General features: G+C 35.4%; 1 protein-coding gene and 1 pseudogene across 1 annotated transcript in view; both read right to left on the minus strand.

Moving 5' to 3' along the window:
* The window catches only part of RPGR (retinitis pigmentosa GTPase regulator), a 62168-nt gene that overhangs the window by 28740 nt on the left and 13966 nt on the right, over window positions 1–19462 (minus strand). The window contains exons 6-11 of the mRNA XM_049767113.1: window positions 18281–18430; window positions 14019–14177; window positions 9933–10088; window positions 6843–6967; window positions 4203–4391; window positions 630–804 (exon numbers count right to left, since the gene is read on the minus strand). Of these exons, the coding sequence (XP_049623070.1) occupies window positions 630–804; window positions 4203–4391; window positions 6843–6967; window positions 9933–10088; window positions 14019–14177; window positions 18281–18430 (954 nt within the window). The remainder of the gene's footprint in view (window positions 1–629; window positions 805–4202; window positions 4392–6842; window positions 6968–9932; window positions 10089–14018; window positions 14178–18280; window positions 18431–19462) is intronic.
* LOC125999361 (ATP synthase F(0) complex subunit C1, mitochondrial-like) lies at window positions 1820–4104 on the minus strand (annotated as a pseudogene).

Consider the following 19462-nt stretch of genomic DNA (forward strand, 5'->3'; position numbering starts at 1 on the left):
GTGAGGTCATCTACTGTCACCACTGCTTTTCAATATAGCATTGAAAGTCCTGGTGATAAGGAATCAGGCAAGCAAGTAATATTTAGGGCATCCAGACCAAGAAATAAATCAAACTCTCACTATAAATAGAAGACATGATACTATGCCTAGAAATCTTAACTAATTTACAAAAAGTTTCTAAAAACAATAGACTTGTACAGTAAAGTGGCAGGCTATAAATTCAATGTACATAAATTCATGGCTTTTCTGTTTAACGTTTGTTTTGGGGTCACAACCAGTGCTGCTCATGGGTTATTCCTATTTCTGCATGTAGGAATTACTCCTGGCAGGCTCAGGGACCATATGAGATGCCAAGAATCCAACCTAGGTCAGCCATGTGCAAGGCCAATATTCTATCCATTGTACTATAGGTATGGCTCCTTCCATGGCTTTTCTATATGCAAATGGAATAGAAGAGAAATTTAAAAACCTCATTCACAACTATACCTTGCTTCTTGTTATTTATAAAAAATAAAATAGAAAACTCCTACTTATTTAATCAAATTGCCTCTGGATTTTAAGGAGATAGATAAGTGTAAAATATAGGAAGTATTATGTTTCCTGAGAGCAGGAAGAATATAGAATATTACCTAGTTCCTCTGGTGGCATGGAATCCTGTTTGTCTGATATGATTTTATCTTGCGAAGTACTTGGAGGCAGATTGAAAGGATTTTCACCACGTGACAAAGACATGAGTGTTGAGACAGTGTCTTCACTCAGAGGGAGCACTTGTGTCATAGGATCTGGAGATTCTGGGGATCTTTCCTTCAAAAGTAAGCAAGATAAAAGGTTAGATGACATTATGTATTTAATATTGTCATAGACTATCCCATGGTTGGTTAACATATTTGACAAAAAACCTTCAAATTCTTCTAATACTCTATAATACTAGTTTTTAAATAATTCCCACTGACTCAAAATTTTTGTGTTTGGGGCTGGGGAAATAGCTCAGGGGCCAATGGGGGCATGACTTGCTTGTGCAAAGCACTGGGTTCAATCCCTAGTGCCTACCACATGGTCCCTGAAGCACAAATGAATGTACCCAGCACTGCCTGGATCAAATAAAGCTGCACTGCTTGGTCATGACATTATGTCTAGTTGACTAAGTGTCACTGGGAATGGCCCCAAAGTACCCTAAGCATTATTTGGGAGGGCCCCCACTGAAAAAAATGTTTTTTTCTGTTGTCTTTATGCTAAGTTGTTATCAGCTGTCAATTTGGAAGCCTCTTTTACATGACAGAGAAAAGTATATGTGCGTATGTGTATGTATTCTCACTTTTCTTTAAATACATAAATTATTTCTTAATGATTCCATAATTTTCTGTAATAAAAAGCCAAACTTACTATCTTTATATCAGGAGGAATAAAGTTTGAACCTTAAAGTAAAATTTTAAATCAAATCATGAGACACAAACTTTAACAACCAAAATTAAAATGGGTCTGTTATGCTGGCAGGCTGGGGAAAGGGGTTGTGGCATGGAATGCACTCTTTGAAATTGCTAAAAAGAGGTTGACACCAGTTATGGGATTGGTCCTGAAATTTTATGTCTAAAACCCAACTATGAATAAATTTGTAAATCTCAATAGTTTAAATAAAACATTCTTGAAAAGCATTATTTTTTAAAAAAGTAATTTCTTTAAAACCTATCATTTTATTATTATTTCAAAAAGTTATTGTTTAGAGAAATGTCATGTTTAATAATTAAAGTTCAGCACACTTCTGCATAAGATGTGGCCTGTAGTCAAAGCAGCAGGGCGGTAAAGTGACCCCCAGGAAGCCTCAGAGGTTAAAGAGGATGAGAAAAGCAACCATGAAACAGAAAAGCCCTATGGCCTCAGACAGTGCAAAGTCAAGAATGGCATAGAAGAGCTGCTGCTTATGGGATGGGTACCTGGCATAACCAATGATCGAGATGCTAAACAAGGTTCCAATGCCAGACCAAGTCAGCCACATCCACCCTGGTGGTCCCAACACAAATAAAGTTGGCTGCTGTGTCAATGTCTCAGGAGACCACTCAAGAATGGTGTAGCCACATGAAGTAGGGAGAAGCTGTAGGAAGACTGTGGCTGTTTATGTTTAAATGGGATTTCAGGACTATTCAGGAAGGAGGCAAACATGGGCCTGGTCAGAGCCCTATTACAAAAGATAACAGCTGGAGTAGCAAAGAGTTTACTGGTGCTCTGTATTATTTCAGTCTTCTAGTGTTAGCTCTATATCTCTGCTATCAGCTCCCATCTATATTTTTAAAAAGTAGTTTATTTTTTAAATAATATCTTTATTTAAACACTGTGATTATAAAAATGACTGTAGTTGGGTTTCAGTATGGCTCAAAATGAGCATGCCTTGTATGTGTGAGACAATGGGTTTGAAACACAGTACAACACCCCCTCCACCCTACTTCTTCCCACAGTACCACTGGTTTAACTCTGGTGGCCTCCAAGCACTGTCAGAAATAGTGCCTATTAAAAATAAATAAAAGAATCTTGAAACAAAAATTTGACTCTCCACCCATTTCTTGCTTTCTCTCTTTCTTCTCTATCCTTAATTCTCTAGTCTGGGTTCTAAGGTAATCTAGGGACCGCCTCCCTTTAATGCTTTGCTTTCACTTTCCCTGGAAAGCAACAGTGGCAGGACCAGAGGTTCCAGGCACAATGATGGTAATGAGGTGTTGTGTACCAATATATCTGAACCTTAGAACCAAGGAAAATCAAAACTGGAGATCCAAACCACAAAAAAAAACCCCACAAAACTTGAAAATGCGATAACAAGGAGGTAGGTTGGGGAGTAGAAGGAAATGGGAGAGATTTATGGAGGGAAACGAACACTGGTAAAAATATAAGTGTTGAAAAATTGTATACCTGAAACTCAACTATGAAAAACGTTGTAAATCATGGTGCCTAAATAAAAAATAATAATGTTTTTAAAAGACAATTTTAAAGTACAGGGCAAGAATATATAAATTTAACAGAAATTTTTTTCTCTCCAAAACAGAAATTTTAATCTCTTTTTTTGTTTTCTATGTCAATTTCTAATTCATAACCTCATAATTTATAACTAAAAGGTAAAAAGTAGAAGTCAATCTACATACAGCTGATAAAATAATTTAATCCTCAATCTGAGATGATAGAGAAGTACCACTGCACATAAGCAAAGATTATACACAATAATTTGAATTTCCTAATATTTGTGTCTAACAGCTTAACTCGGCTTAAAAAATCTTTTTTAAGGATAGTATAGTAATAACGCCCAAGACAACCCAGATGAGGGCCAGGAGGACCACAAAGACAAAGGATTGCAGTCAGGGCAAAAATGGATCTACTATGACAATGAGAGATGGAAATGATTTGAGTGATAAAAAGAAGGCAAGAGATATATATGATAACCATTCAAATAGTCATATTGCAAACCACAGTGTCTAAAAAAAAAGAGACAGAGAGAGAGAGAGAGAGAGAGAGAGAGAGAGAGAGAGAGAGAGAGAGAGAGAGAGAGAGAAATGCCTGCCACAGAGGCAGGCAGAAGAGAGCGTGGGAGGGAAACTGGGGACATTGGTGGCAGGAATGTGCACTGGTGAAGGGCTGGATGCTAGACATTGTATAAATGACACTCAATTATAAACAACTTTGGAACTATTTCACAGTGATTCAATTAAAATTTTATTAAAAGAAAAGAAATGCCAACAAAACAAAACTAACTCCTGGATACTATGAAAATTATGGTGATTATGAAGGGAAGGGAGAGAAGAAATGAATAGAGAAGTCCTTTGGTGGTGGGATGGCACTGAAACTTTGGTAGCAGGGGAGGTATTTTTATACATAAATAAGGGTGCATAGTTAAACCTTTGAAATTCTGTTAACAATGATAACTAATGGTGAACCAATAAAAACATGAAAAATTTAAATGGTATTATTTGTTTTTAGTTGTTTTATTTATTTATTTTTTGGTTTATTTAGGTGGGTCACACTACTCAGGGGCCTTTTCTGGCTCTGTGTTCCCTGGTGCCCAGGGAACTATATGGGAAGCTGGGGATGGAATCTGGGTTGGCCATGTGCAAGTACAGTGTACATGGTATTTTGAACAGTGCACAGTGTACATAGGATTTTTAAATTCTAATTTTCTCTGCAGTGCCTGACAATAACATTAAAGAGAGAAAAGTCACACATACCCTTTCTCTTCGACGTAAACGTGCTGAACAAGTTCTGTTCAGCGAGAGAGAATTTGTTGAAATCAGATCATCACTAGGTTGAGAATTTGCTAAAAATATGAAAGAATCCTTAAGTTTACAAGACATTTCTCTTGACATGTTAAGTCGTGGAGAGGCAAAGACTAGCATGTGACATCCGCCACAAGCAACCTGCAATATAAATTCAAAGATAAATTAATCAATCAATATTGGCTTCAAACACTTTGTTATAATGATTTTCAGCTACTTATAGACTTTCTAACTGCCTAAACACTCTCAAACTGTCTATCTTGTCATTCTGCTTTTCAAGTTAATACTATATACAGAAAAAATAGCACATTATATTTCTTGCAATTTAGAAAGTATTATTTGAATCTGGGTACAGTATAAAAAACTTAAAAATCTACTTGGAAAAATAGTGACTCATGAGTAAATCAGTCTCCAAAATAACTAGGCCTTTTTCTCTACATCAATATATTTTTAAGTTTAATGTAAATAATTATTACAGCAAAATAAAAACATAATGATGGGAAAATAAAATCAATATTTGTAAAATTTGAAATATATTTTAATAAAATGCTAAAAATATTCACAATACAGAATTTTAACAACTTGTTCCAAGTTCTACATTTGGTATAGGAATATCATACATTGAACCTTTCCTTCCTAGTATTTCAAAGTTAAAAATGTACAAGTTTTTGTTTATCACTTAAATATTTTTGTTTCATTAAAACCACTGTGATTTACAACGTCCTTCATAGTTGGTTTTCAATATGCAGTGAATCAGGAACAATCCCACCACCAGTGTCATCCTCACTCCACCATGTTTCCAGAGTGTATCCCAACCACCACCCTTTGCCCTCCAGTATGCCAGTATAACAAGCACATATAAAGTTTAGATCGTTAGAGCTGGAGCAGTAGCACAGTGGTAGGGCATTTGCCTTGCACACAGCTGACCTAGGATGGACTGTGGTTCGATCCCCTGGCATCCCATACAGTCCCCCAAGCCAGAGCAATTTCTGAGTGCATAGCCACGAGTGATCCCTGAGTGTCACCAGGTGTAACCAAAACAAACAAACAAACAACAAACAAAAAAAACCCTAAGATTAGACCCCTTAGATTAGAATTTGGGTCTCTTGATTCTACTGTTGACTTTGGCTTGAATACGTAGTTCTGTCTTTTTTTAATCTCTACCAATTTACCTGAGACTGCTTGGTCCCTGGACCCCATCTTTTCATATTGGTGTTTCTCCTCTTCCACTAAGTTTATTTCCTTCACCTTGTTATACTCTGGGGCCAAGGGTGTTCGAGACAACTCCCACTTGGACCATTGTATTTCTTCATGCAGTTATTTTAAATACCACATATAAGTGATATCATTCTGTATTTATCCCTCTTCTTCTGGCTTACTTCATTTAACATAATAATGTCTTCCAGTTTATCCATATTGCTTCAAATTGCATAATCACATCATTCCTTAAAGCTATGTAGTATTCCATTGTGTGTGTCTATATATAGGTATATATATGTATATATCTGTATGTATGTATGTTACCAAATCTTCATGACCCACTTGTCTGTTGTTGGATATCTCTGTTGATTCTAATTCTTAGCTATTATACTGAGTGTTTCAATGAATAGCAGTGTATCACTTTCTATAAGGCTATAACAAGCAAGCAGTGCTCAGGAGTTATTACTGACTTTGCACTCAGGAATCAATCGTAGTGGACTCAGAGAAACACCATATGTGTTGCTGAGGATTGAACCAGGGCTGGCTAGGAACAAGGCAAGCACCACCCCCTGTTCTATAACTATGACCCTTTGTTTATAATTTTTAAAATCATTTTCTTTATGAGACTATTAACTTTTACAAATGAGGATTTGGCAGTTTACTTATCACTGGATATTTTTATTTTGATACTTATTTTATAGAGAGTGAGGTATTAACTAAAATGTCAAATCAAAAACTGAAAGTCTTCTACTGCATAAGGTACTGAGTCTTCAGAGAACAAATTTCAAGTGATATTCTCACCACCACATAAACAGAAATTTGAAAATGTTAACTGGAAAATGTTAGAAATAATGGCAATATGATCATGGTAGGGCTGGCACTGAAACAATACCTTACAATCAAATAACATTTTTTCAATAAAACATTTTAAAACTGTATTTATTAGTATATTTTCTCTTGTGCATTTATTCAATAAAACATTTTAAAACTGTATTTATTAGTATATTTTCTCTTGTGCCTGATTTGGGAGGCTTGGCAATAGCTAACGCAGCAAATATTCACATTACTGTGAGCAAGACTCTCTACTGGGTACTACTAGCAACACAAAGTTCCCAGGCATGGCACAGTTCTGGATTTTATGAGAAACATGAGAATGAGGCTGAAGATTAAGATTAGGGTAAGAAGTAAGATTTTAAAGGAAGAACATCAGGAAAGTGGTAGATTTACAGAGGCATGGTGCCTGGCATTTGACTTTGAGTAAATGACTACATTTATTAGACATATCCATGATAGTTTTTCATAAAATTACACAAGTACTTGTTTTGTATAAAATTATTAATGACTCAAATACAGGAAATGAAAAATTTAAAAGGCCAAGTATGAAGCTCTTACCAATTTAACTACAAATCTAAAAAAGTTTGAGCACAGAGTAGGATTGAACTGATTGGTAAAATTCTCCATTCCAAGTCCCAATTTTCCATGTCGACCATCTCCAAAAGTATACATAAGACCAAGTTCTAAAATGAAGAGAAAGTAAATTACAAAAGAAAATTATACTGGTCAGATTGTAAACAGGCAGATATATTTGTTTACAATTGTTATTCCCGTCACAAAATTTTGCATTGAATTTACCCGGATCCATTGCACCATCACATAAAACATTAGACAAAGTCTAAGAATCAATAACTAAGTCCTTGGTAGTGTGCGAAGCTGAAGCCAAGTTAGATGTGTTACTGTGTGGGACAGCAGCAATTCGAACAGTAGCTGTACTGATACAAATCGTCTTCTTAAGGGGAAGGAGTTGATGAAGTCTCACCTCCTCTATCCCAATACAATCTATTTTCTTTTTTCCTTAGGTAATTCATTAGACAGGAGTTCTCAATCTTGTAAATATTAACATTTAGGTCCAGATAATGTGATTTTTATCCTTTTATTAAAGGATGTTTATCACCATCGTTGAGACTCATTATAATAAACGCCCACTGAACACCAAAACTCTATCAGTGTGATAATTAAAACTCTCTGCAAACATCATGTGTCCCCTACTGTAGATAAATCTCTGCTGGTGGAGAGCTACAATTCAGTTGTATCATTTACGGAATCTGCTTAGCCTGTGGAATGCTGCTGAAGAAACCTATACTGGATTGTACTCCACTTTTGGCCCTTAGTGACAAGTAATTTTGTCACTGCTCTCCAGTTAACCTTTGTCTGACCTGCTGTCACAGCAGCTATTCTAAACCTTCAACCTCTCTCAAGTCCCCCCATCCTTCATAGATCCATCTCAAGGGAAATAAATAGGTATCAAACAGAAAGAAAGAAAATGGCACAGTATAGGTGCAGAGTAGAGAGGTCCTTCTAGTATCTGAATTAGGAAATGTTTTTAAACTAAGGCATAAAGGACAATTAAGAGATTAGTGCAAGGGCGGAAAGAATCTTCCAGGCAGAGTCAGCAGTTCATGCAAAGGCTCTGAATCAAGAGAAAATATAACCCAATAAAAAATGCTACAAGGCAACCAACAGGTCTGAAACACAAAAGGGAGAATAGATTGAGATGAGATCTAAACTCTCTGTACACTTACCCTAATTTCTACATGTTCCTGCTTCTGACCTTGATTTCTTGTTTAAATGTTTGGGGGCCAAACTTGATGGTACTCCAGGGTTACTCCTGGTGGTGTGTGAGGGTATATACACAGTAGTGGCATTGAAGTAAATAAAACATGTGCCTTTTGAGCCATCTCTCTACTCCCAAAAAAAGATTTTTGAGGATTTCTTTTTTAAATTACCTTTAGCCGAAAAAAATTAAAATTTTCTAAGCACCTAGTTTTATTTTCAGTATCCGGAAACTTTTTTTTTTTGGGGGGGGCACACCCGCTGACACTTAGTGGTTACTCCTGGCCATGCAGTCAGAAATCACTCCTGGCTTGGGGAGACCATATGGGACGCTGGGGGATCGAACTGTGGTCCGTCCTAAGGTAGGGCTTGCAAGGCAGATGCCTTACCTCTAACATCACCACTCCAGCCCCCAGAAAACTTTTAATAATGATCTACTATTAATAATAATGAACTATGAAGAAGTTTAATAACTCACTAAATTCTATCTCGTTAGTTCAAGAACAAAATGATAATATCCTGAAGATGATTCTTGGCCCCAAAAGGCAAACAAAAATAAATTCAAATATATGCTAGAACTTCTTTCATCAGGAGGTGAAGTATTATAAATGTTTAATCAATTACCATCAATAGCAATTCAGACTTGGAAATGGCAGCAAAAGGGTGTGAGAGTCAGATTAAGGCCCTGCAGTAAAAGGATTGATAATTCTTCTGTACCTATGAAGGAATAACTCTTTAAATTCTTTTTTTTTTTTTTTTGGTTTTTGGACCACACCCAGTGACACTCAGGGGTTACTCCTGGCTATGCACTCAGGAGTCACTCCTGGCTTGGGGGGCCATATGGGATGCCGGGGGATCAAACTGTGGTCCATCCTAGGCTAGCGCTGGCAAAGCAGACACCTTACCTCTAGCACCACCGTGCCGGCCCCAACTCTTTAAGTTCTATGTAGTTCTACTTTACACTATATTTAACAAGGACACTAATATTTAAAAATGAACAAGTGTTGGGGGGGGGTCAAAGAAAGGATAGTATACCTGATATTCACTAATTCCTAATCATTATTTACCATGGTAGTAGATTGTTTTTAAAGGGGGGAATGTAGAAATATCAGTATATAAAATCTTAAATACTGTATGATTTGAATTTTAATACTTTATTTAGTATTATAATATGAATGTCCACTTGAAACAATAAAATTATAGAACCTTTGTTTCCAAAGCAATTAAAACAGTGGGGTAAAGCAATGACCTATATGCAAGTGAAACTGTGATTTGAGGGGAGAACTTTACTGAGCCTTACATTAGAAGTACCTAGCTACTGACGTTGAAAAGCAGGCCTAAAGTAACATCTGCCCAGATGAAGCAGAAACTAGAGAGTGGAGGATGTGGAGAACCCAAGTATTTACTTAGTGATTTGGGGAATGCATTTTTTCCTTTTCCCTTCACTGTGGAGGAACAGTGTTTATGTAAAACGCCTCCTAGTGGGCAAAGTCTAAGAATTTCCTCAGTCTGAATCTGTCAGCTAAAACAAGAAAGTAAATCATTCTTGATAAAATTTTTCCCTCTAGCCTGAAAGAGCAGAGTTAAAGCCTTTAAAATGATATAATTACAAAAACTATCCTAGATTTCTACTAAGGTCTATTACCATGTAAGATATAAAACCACTGCCAGCACTAATCACTGATATAGTTTGAGGTTCCAAATCTTTAATCTTAAATGAAATGAAAATATTAGAATGTAGAACTAAAGACTTTGTAGTCTGGCATATTTTCTCAGTCATTAATTTTACCATGTTTGCATTAATTCCACAAAATATTTTTCTAATAAAAATACACAATTCTATAAATGCACAATCGAAACTCTGATGTATACCTGTTATCAAAGCTGTGTGATTTTCTCCACAGGAAATAGAATGTATTTTCTGATTGTGAATATGCCCAATGGCTTTGGGTTCTGAAGTTTCAAATATAAAAGTGCCAAGACCCAGCTGACCAAACTGTCCTAGCCCAAAGGTATACACGGCTTGCTCTAAAAGGGAGGGAACAAATACAAGAAAAGAATTTCAGAAGCTACTATCCACCATTACATATTTAAAGATAATCAAATTTTTGTAATGAAGTGCCTCTGGCAGATAACATATAACATGTATAGCTAAGCGGACATTTCTCAATGAAAAGAAACAAAAAACAAAGCATACAATTGTAAAAATTATGGTATGGTCCTGACTTCATCCCATTAAAGTATTGTTTTAGGGGTCAGAGTGGTGGCTCAAGTGGTAAGGCGTCTGCCTTGCACATGCTAACCTAGGACGAACCACAGTTTGATCTCCCGGTGTCCCATATGGTCCTCCAAGCCAGGGGAGATTCTGAGTCCATAGCCAGGAGTAACCCCTGAGCGTCACTGAATGTGGCCCCAAAACCAAATAAAATAAAGTATTGTTTTAGAAATGTAAGTTGGTGAACTACCTAAAATATCCCACTCATATCTTTATAAAGCATCATTTGTCATTGTTAATTTTTAAATAAATTCTTTAATTGAATCGCCATGAGATACAATTACAAAGTTATTCATGACTGAGTTTCTCATTAATTCTTATCATTGCCTTAAATAAGTTTTAAAAAATGAAGTTTCCTACAGAAAAAAACACCTTAAAACATTAAGTTTAATAGAATAACTTACATTATAAAATAACTTCGGAGAAAAATTTGTATTAAAAGTGCTAGCTAGATTTCATTACAGATAAAGTTCATTTACTAGCAAATGCTAATTAGAGAGGGAAAAGCTTATCTTAATATTTTAAATGCTTTCAAAGGCTCTTCTAAAACATAGCAAACATTAACTCATACTTTCAAGAAATGAAAAAGCAGAAAATGCTACAGAAATTGTATTATTTGAAATATAACTTTCTGGCTATTAGGAAGCATGGTGTTTATGTTAAGTCCATTATTTAGTTTGTTCCTATCTGACTGATGGAACTGCCATTAAGATAAAATGTTAAGATCAATCATTTAGAACTTAAAAAATAATAGTTTTTTTAAAAAGCAATAAATATTTTCTCAAAAGTAATTTATAATAAACTATCCTATTCTGAAAATAAAGACAGATACTATATTAACTATTTATTACCATATCACTTTATAGCTTGTTTTATTTTATAGAAATATTATTTTACTAATAAAATATATAGACATACTTGAAGAAAATATTGAGTCAAGGATATGAAACTACACTGAGATAATGATGAAAGAGACCTTTATTTTAGCAAAAAAATACCATCCTGTTTAATAATCATATAATATAGTTCCAGTGCTGAATGTTTACCTGATGTTGAATGCTGAAAAAATTAAACCAAGTTATCTATCTCTACCAGCCAATAAAAATTTGACGTTTCTTGGACTAGGAAATTATGCATAAAAGCAGTCTGAATCATTTTATAAAGTTCTGCTCCTTATTGCATTAATTTTAGTTTTAGGATTTATTAGAAAAGACAAATAGCTTTTCTTTTCTCTAAGAATATTACATATCATCTTTGTAACCTTTAACAGTATAAACCAATGTTAATAAATAATACAGTAGTAGGAAAACAGATTTCATTAGCTTCAGTTAATTTTACACTAACTTCACTGAATACTTTTAATTTCATGACTAGAAACTTGTAGGCCTGTAAAAATATTGTTTGTTCAAACACAAACTGGGAATGTTTAGAAAAATCTCTTAATTCCTAAGATCCATCCAGATTGCTTTGTATACAAAATATTAGAACCTGGCCTTTCTTGTCTTTCAGTAACTGCTATGAATGACATACAAGATTACAATAATCACTGTCTCACTGAGGGTGTCCCAAGTTCTAGTCTAATAGTTTACAAAGAGCTTTCTACTGGCTCCTCAATTCAAAGGAGAAACTAATCATAGTATTACTGCAACCAATAACTGCATTTGGTAAACTATCACACTCACAGGTATCTACTATGCTTTAAATTCACTAGCAGTGTACTCATTTAGAGTTCTTTTTTTTTCACATTTTCACAATTTTAATATAAAGCAGTTTTCTCTTCATAAAACTGTGTATTTAATAGAGTCCATTGAGATAGGCTTCTACTATACCAAGCTATTCTCTACCATCTCTACTGCTATTATCTTCCATCATCAGCCACCCTTGCTCTCTCACTGTATCAGTATCACATACAAATATGGATCTATAAACTTGAACAAAGGAGTCTGCATCTTCCTATCTGCCCACAAGTCTGAGTGTTCTATTCTTCTAATAAAAATTTTTGTCATAGATCAGAGAATTTTTTCAAAAATCCTCATATGTTGACAATAATATTTTAGTTAAATATTTACATGACATCAGGGGGGATTCCCATCACCATATTGTCTTCCCTTCACCTCTGTTTATGTTGTATCTCCCATATCCACTTCCTTCACCCCCAGGGCTGCTAGAATATGTGGTCCCCTATGTACCTATCCTACCACCTAGTAGTCTTGCATCTGATTGGTCTAGGTGTCTCCCTAATTTCCCCCTCTAACTGGGAGGTAGGCCTAGCTAATTAAGTTTGCGTGGTTTGGTCTGAAGAAGAGAAAAGTAGTAAACTGGGGTAAAAGTCTAATACTCCAAAAGTGGGCAGAGTCCTTCTAGAGGTTCTCATCATTTAGAGTTCTTAATGATTTATACACAAACAGATTTTAAACAACTGTTAGGGATCTATAGCTGTTCAGTTTTCCCAATACCAATTTGTTGAAGAGGCTATCCGTACTGCACTTCATTGGACCTTGCTTCTTTGCCATAAATTAAATGACCATATATCTAGGGGTTTACTATTGCGCATTCAGTTATAATCCATTTCTTTGACAGTCTATCCTTACTATAAGTACCAGGCTGTTTTTATTACTAAAGTATTAAAATATAGTTCTAAGTAAGGAAATGCAATACTTTCCATTTTTCTATTTCTCAAAACGGATTTGGCTCTACAAGGTATTTTGTATTCTATTTATCAGAGACTATTCATAGCCTTGAATTACAGAAATGAGAATGCAAAGCAATGAGAGGCAGGAATGATGAGGTAACTGGAGGCACCATAAGAAATGTTTGGACATTTTGATGCTGTAGAGATAGACAACTCTGTACAGCACAACTGTAAAAATCAACACTAATGAAAACATATCACCCAAACTATACTACATTCCAAAAAACAAATTTGCTAAGGAAGCAGGGTGGGGACAGAAAGAAACCTTAAACATTGGTGGAGGGATGGTGATGCTGGTCGTGTAGTGGGTTTTAAGTTGGAACACTTGTTTGCTAAATCTCTATTATTAACAGTATTTAAAATCATGGTGCCAAAATAAGTATTGGAAAATAAAATTTGAAAAGTAGATCATAAAAATAGTGATTATTTTAGCAAAATTTTTTACTTAATAGATCAAAATGTGCGTAACTTAAAAAGAATAAAAGGTAATTTTTTATAAAAGGCTAAATTTATTCAAAACAATTGTCTACGCTTTTTATTTTTATGTAAAATTTATTTAAGCACCATGGTTACAAACATGTTTGTAATTGGTTTTCAGCCATAAAATACACAACCCCTTTCACCACTGCAACTTTCCTGCCACCAATGTTCTCATTTTCCTACTCCTCCTCTCAAGGGTAAAATTTTAATGGAAATGATGCCATGTCAACTTAGTTGATGTATATGAAATGGTTAAGCTCCTAGAGAAGGACTAGAATGATGGTTATAGGGGCTGAGAGCATGGTATATTGAAGCTACTAATAAACAAGTATAAATAAAAGCATGCTACTATCTAAAGATACACTGTACCTCACATTAACAATTCTGCATATACCCTTAAAATCTCTTAAGAGGGTAGTTGTTAAGTTTTCTTAACACATACATAATAAAGTAGTTTTTTTATCATCACAATAGAGTATAAGGAAGAAGCAGCATTCTGCTTCACACATACCTGTGAGAACCACCGTGTGTGCTCCACCACAGGCTACTTGAATCACCTTCTCAGAAATTCCAAAGACTTTCTGGGGTATTTTGTGATTGTCCAGCAGTTCCTTAGGAAGACCTAACTTTCCTGAGTCGGTTTCTCCAAATGTGAATAACTCTCCTTCAGCTTTTGAAGGGGAAGAAGAGGGATCAATGACAAAAGATTAACAAAATACTATCTTTTGGGTAGACATTCAATAAAAATATTAAAAATGTCAACTAACTTTGCCTTTCACAGGCTGTGTTTTCCCTGGAAATAAAGTTGGTATTCCTTTCCCCTTGATGATGATTTTGTTTTGGGGCCACAACCAGCTGAACTTAGGGTTTACTCCTGGATTCAAGCTCAAGTATCAATCCTAGTGAGGCTTATGAAACCACATGTGGTGCTGGAGATCAAACTTGGGGTGGCTGATATCAAGGCAAGCACAACATCTCCTGTGTCTCTATCTCCTCCCCTTGAGTATTCTAACCCATAAATCTACTTGAGCAAGACTTCATGACTAATTAACTAGAAAATTATTTTAGCTTTTTCACAGACTATTAATAAGGACATGAATTTAGTTTTGCTCACTACAGCCTATAGTTTGTGTAGTATATCAAGCTTCTAATAGCTGTTGAATGTTTTTCACAAAACTTATTTCAGAAAACTATTTCTCTATAAACATGCTGAATCAGTCTTAAGATAGCATATTATACTCAATTACATGATACTTCTTTCAGAGAACTGTTAAGAAACTGACATTTAATCACTACCTTGTTCATATTAACTATTGACCTGTTACTACATTTAGCATATTTATTGCACTATATTATGACTAAGTGTAACTTTAAAGCAAGAATTAAAAAACACAGTTTCGGGGCCGGAGAGATAGCATGGAGGTAAGGTGTTTGCCTTTCATGCAGAAGGTCAGCGGTTCGAATCCTGGCATCCCATATGGTCCCCCGTGCCTGCCAGGAGCAATTTCTGAGCATGGAGCCAGGAATAACCCCTGAGCACTGCCGGGTGTGACCCAAAAACCACACACACAAAAAAAAACACAGTTTCAAGAATTGAAGTGAGTCCTATCGAACGAGAATGTTTTTTAACATTTTAAATATTACAGTATGACTGACAATTAACACAAAACATTTATCAACATTATTTGAGTAAAGAATTAACACAGAATTCTTCTCTTAGAGAACTGTTGGGGTGATTCACCTTTTTCCCCTTCATCTCTCAAACCGATGATGAGAGCCTGGACTCCACCCATTTCTGGCGTATTTGATTTTTACCCCAGTTTATTACTTTTCTCTTCTTCAAATAAAACCATGTAACTTCATCTATCTAGTCCTGCCCCCCAGTTACAAGAGGAAATAAGGGAGCTACCAAGACCAAAAAGGTGGAAGACCACTAAGTAGCAAGTTAGGTACAGAGGAGACCATGTATTCTTGCAGTCCCGGGGGTGAGGGAGGAAGATACGGGAGGTAGGATGGGAACGGAGGTGTAGGGAGAACAATTCGGTGATGGGAATCCCCCTGATATTAAGTTAACATGTACCTAAAATATTATTGTCAACAAGAGCTTGCTTTACATGCAAAAATTGGAGGTGGTGGGAGGACAACTTTGGTGGTGGGAATTCCCCTGATTCAATATCAATATGTACTTAAAATATTACTGTGAAAGATATGTAAACCACTTTGGTTAAAATAACAATTATTATAAAAAAAAAGAGAACTGATACTGACTACTGACCAATCCCTGGGATTATGGGTCTCAGTGTTTTACCTTATGTTGGTGACTGATTTTATATACACCTGGAAAGATGAATTACACATGCTGGATCTATTAGATTTTTTTTGGAAGAAATGATCAACATTGATGATATACAGTTGAGAGAATGAGAGACAGCAGTGGAGAATCATTGCTGAGGGATCCACTTTTCAATTGCTGTGTCTAGCTGGCTGCAGATGTACCTACATTCAAACCCCAACACTCTATACACACAAAAGCTTCAAGCGGGCCCTGAGACAATAACGATCTTCGCTAGGCAGATATTATACACACATCCCTGCAGCTCACTGTCACCAAGAAGGGTGTCCTTTGGGACCTCAAATAAGACAGGATCAGGAAGCCAATGCTGAACCTCAGGAGAAGACACATTTTCCTGTTGCTCTTTTCCTTGAATCTTTGCTGTAATAAATCTCAACCATTAAGTACAGTCTGCTATTTATTTGATGCTCATGAGCCCTAGCAAATCAAATGTATGAGAAGTCATGTAAGATAGCACATATGGTATACAGTGCTTAAAACTAGGCCAATGCTGTAAGTGCAAGTATCTATTTTTCTGTATTGATCTGTGTAGAAAATGAAGTTTTCTGAATCAGTTTTCCATAGAACATTTACCAAATTCTGATGGACACAGAAAAGCTGTTCAGTAAGTCAGTATCTTCCTTTCCTTTAAACCTTTTGTGTCCCACATGATATGAGCTACTAAGTCCAGAAGCGTGTCTTTCCACTTCTGGCTATAACATGTCTGTGTTCCTCATACCATATCATGGGTGAATTATATAATATATGAGATATGGCTCAATGAAGCTGTTTTTAAAGGTGTTAAAACAAAAGAAGAAAATCTCAGTGCAATATCTTCTGCTTAAGATGAGCAATCCTATGTGTTTCCATACTTTATATTTAGCTAGTTTAAGCCATAAAACTAGCTTTGGAAACAGCTAGTTATATTTGTTTTTTTTTTAAAAAAAAAAAAAAACAAATATAAAGCTCTCAATTTTGTTCTCAATTTTGGGTGTGTTTTCTGCAATGTGTTTTTACTCTATAACAAGTGAGCATAGACTACAACAATTCTAGATCCCTAAGTGCCCAATAAGTTGGTAGGAGGTATTGTACCAATGAATAGAATCAATTGTCACTAACTCTTTCATTCACTACTTATATGTCAATTGTTTTTGGTTTTTGGGTCGCACCCGGTGGTGCTCAGGGGTTACTCCTGGCTCTGAGCTAGAAATTTTTCCTGCCAGGCACGAGGGACCATATGGGATTCCGGGATTCGAACCACCATCCATTCTGGATCAGCTGCGTGCAAGGCAAATGTCCTACCGCTGTGCTATCTCTCTGGCCTTGATGTATATTCTTTATTATAAATTTGTTCAAGACATCAGGGGTATAGTAGTGAACAGTATTAATTGAGCTGAAATGTTTTTCTTTAAGTAACAGCATACAATTGGTACTTTCTAAACCTGACTCGCTAGTACATTAAATAAGGAATAAATACATAAAAAATTTCTACAGTTATTTCCTCTATGCACTGTCTTAGAAGAAAATTCAGTAAGATAGTAAAAAAAAATCAGAAAAATCATTAAGACATAAATTCATAAGCATACTTCGATTTTTGATAGTATAGATGCAGACTACAATACAGGTTAATATTTCACATGTTTTAACAAATAAGGAAGAGGTTGCCAATAAGCCCTGAAAATGGAGATGCTGTGAATGCTGAGTATAGACCAACCAAAGGAAATCATATACCATACTTACTATCTTCTTTTCCCATCTAGTCTTCATCCATGCTCCTACAATGAAAGTCTAGAACTCATTTATTGAAACAATAAAAGCAAATTCTCCAGATAATAAGTAGAAGAAAAAAATCGATAAGAAATTCATAACCATACTTCTAAATTTGCTACTGTAGATCCAGCAGACTATAATACAGAATATCATTTCAAATATTAGAACTAAGTTAAAAGAAGTTGACAGTGGGTCTGGGAAAGGAGGATGCCGTGAATGCTGAGAAAAGTCTATCCAAAGGAAATCATATACCATACTTGATGTCTTCCTTTTCTATCTAATCTTCATCCTTGTTCATGTAAAGAAAGCCTAGAACTCATTTACTGAAACAATAAATTCAAATTCTTAGGATAAAAAAGTTGGTTCAAGTACAGAATAAAAATTCTGAATCCAGAATCCAAGAAGTAAAAGAACCAAATTCAAAAAAGTTTCTAATATATACATTTTACTTTTAGATAGATCTAATATTCAATTAATAAGTTAACTTCTCAGAAAGTTTGAAATTGTTATCTATTAAATGGAGAAATACCATGACCTAGGATTAAAATTACTTCATTACATGGACCACTATGATATTATTCTATGGCAATGAGTAATTACATCCTTTTGTCAATTCAATAATAACTTAGCAATAGGAGTTAACACAATTAAACCAAAATGTTCTGTCTTACTTGTTACAAAAGCAGAATGATAATAGCCACAGGAGATCCATGAGATGGGTTTCCCAACGGTCACTTGATGAGGAACACACACATTAGTCAAATCTTCTAAACCAATTTGTCCTTCAGCATTGTCACCCCACATAAAAAGTTTTCCATCCTCTATAAAGTGAAAATTAGGAAAAAAAATTTTAGAAGTAGCAGGGCTAACAGATTATTTAAATAAAACCATTTATTTAAAACCATTAAAACCAATAAATAAAACCATTTATTTCAAAACATTGTTTTGAAAGAAAAATTATTACTGGCATATATACCAGTTAGATACTTGGGAGTTCAATTTCTTTTACAAAATGCTTATGTAATAAAGAACAGTGAATAGCTTGATGCAAATCCCTTGATGCATTATCTCAGCAGCAAAAACAGAATGTCCTTTTCTAAAATATATTCTTTTTTTTTTTTTTTTTTTTTTTTTGGTTTTTGGGCCACACCCATTTGACGCTCAGGGGTTACTCCTGGCTATGCGCTCAGAAATCGCCCGGCTTGGGGGGACCATATGGGACGCCAGGGGATCGAACCGCGGTCCTTCCTTGGCTAGCGCTTGCAAGGCAGACACCTTACCTCCAGCGCCACCTACCCGGCCCCTAAAATATATTCTTATTCTAATGTCTAGACAATGTTTTCCTCCTTACAGTCTACCTGTCATTGACTGACTGCACAAGTCATACTCAACAAGTTCTGGGCACATTTTAGACCCCAATAAAGGCCTATTCTTGAGAGCATATAGACATGATGATGCAAACTTCACCAACTTTTATTTTTGGCAGTGTACTCCTGAAAACATACTCTTGCTGTAGTAATACAATATATATATATACATAAATAACATCTCAGAAACATGTTAACTTGTGTTCATTCTGATAAGACTTTCTATGTAAGAAAAAGTTGAACTAGAAAAAATATGTTAAAAAGAAATGATTTACTTTTATTTCTTATCTTATCTAACTTTTTGCCACTGAAATATTTAATAATGCTGCAAGAAAATGAAAAGCTTTTAGGAAGAACCCACAGGAGGGTTTCAAAATACTAGCTTTAGGACAAACAGAATAGGAGTGGGGTTAAAAGTCTGACCCTGTCTCTTCTGAGGCCACAGAAACTCCAGTTATATAGTCCTCTGACCGGAACAAAGCAGCA

The sequence above is a fragment of the Suncus etruscus genome, chromosome X (assembly GCF_024139225.1).
Source record: "Suncus etruscus isolate mSunEtr1 chromosome X, mSunEtr1.pri.cur, whole genome shotgun sequence".
Taxonomy (NCBI): domain Eukaryota; kingdom Metazoa; phylum Chordata; class Mammalia; order Eulipotyphla; family Soricidae; genus Suncus; species Suncus etruscus.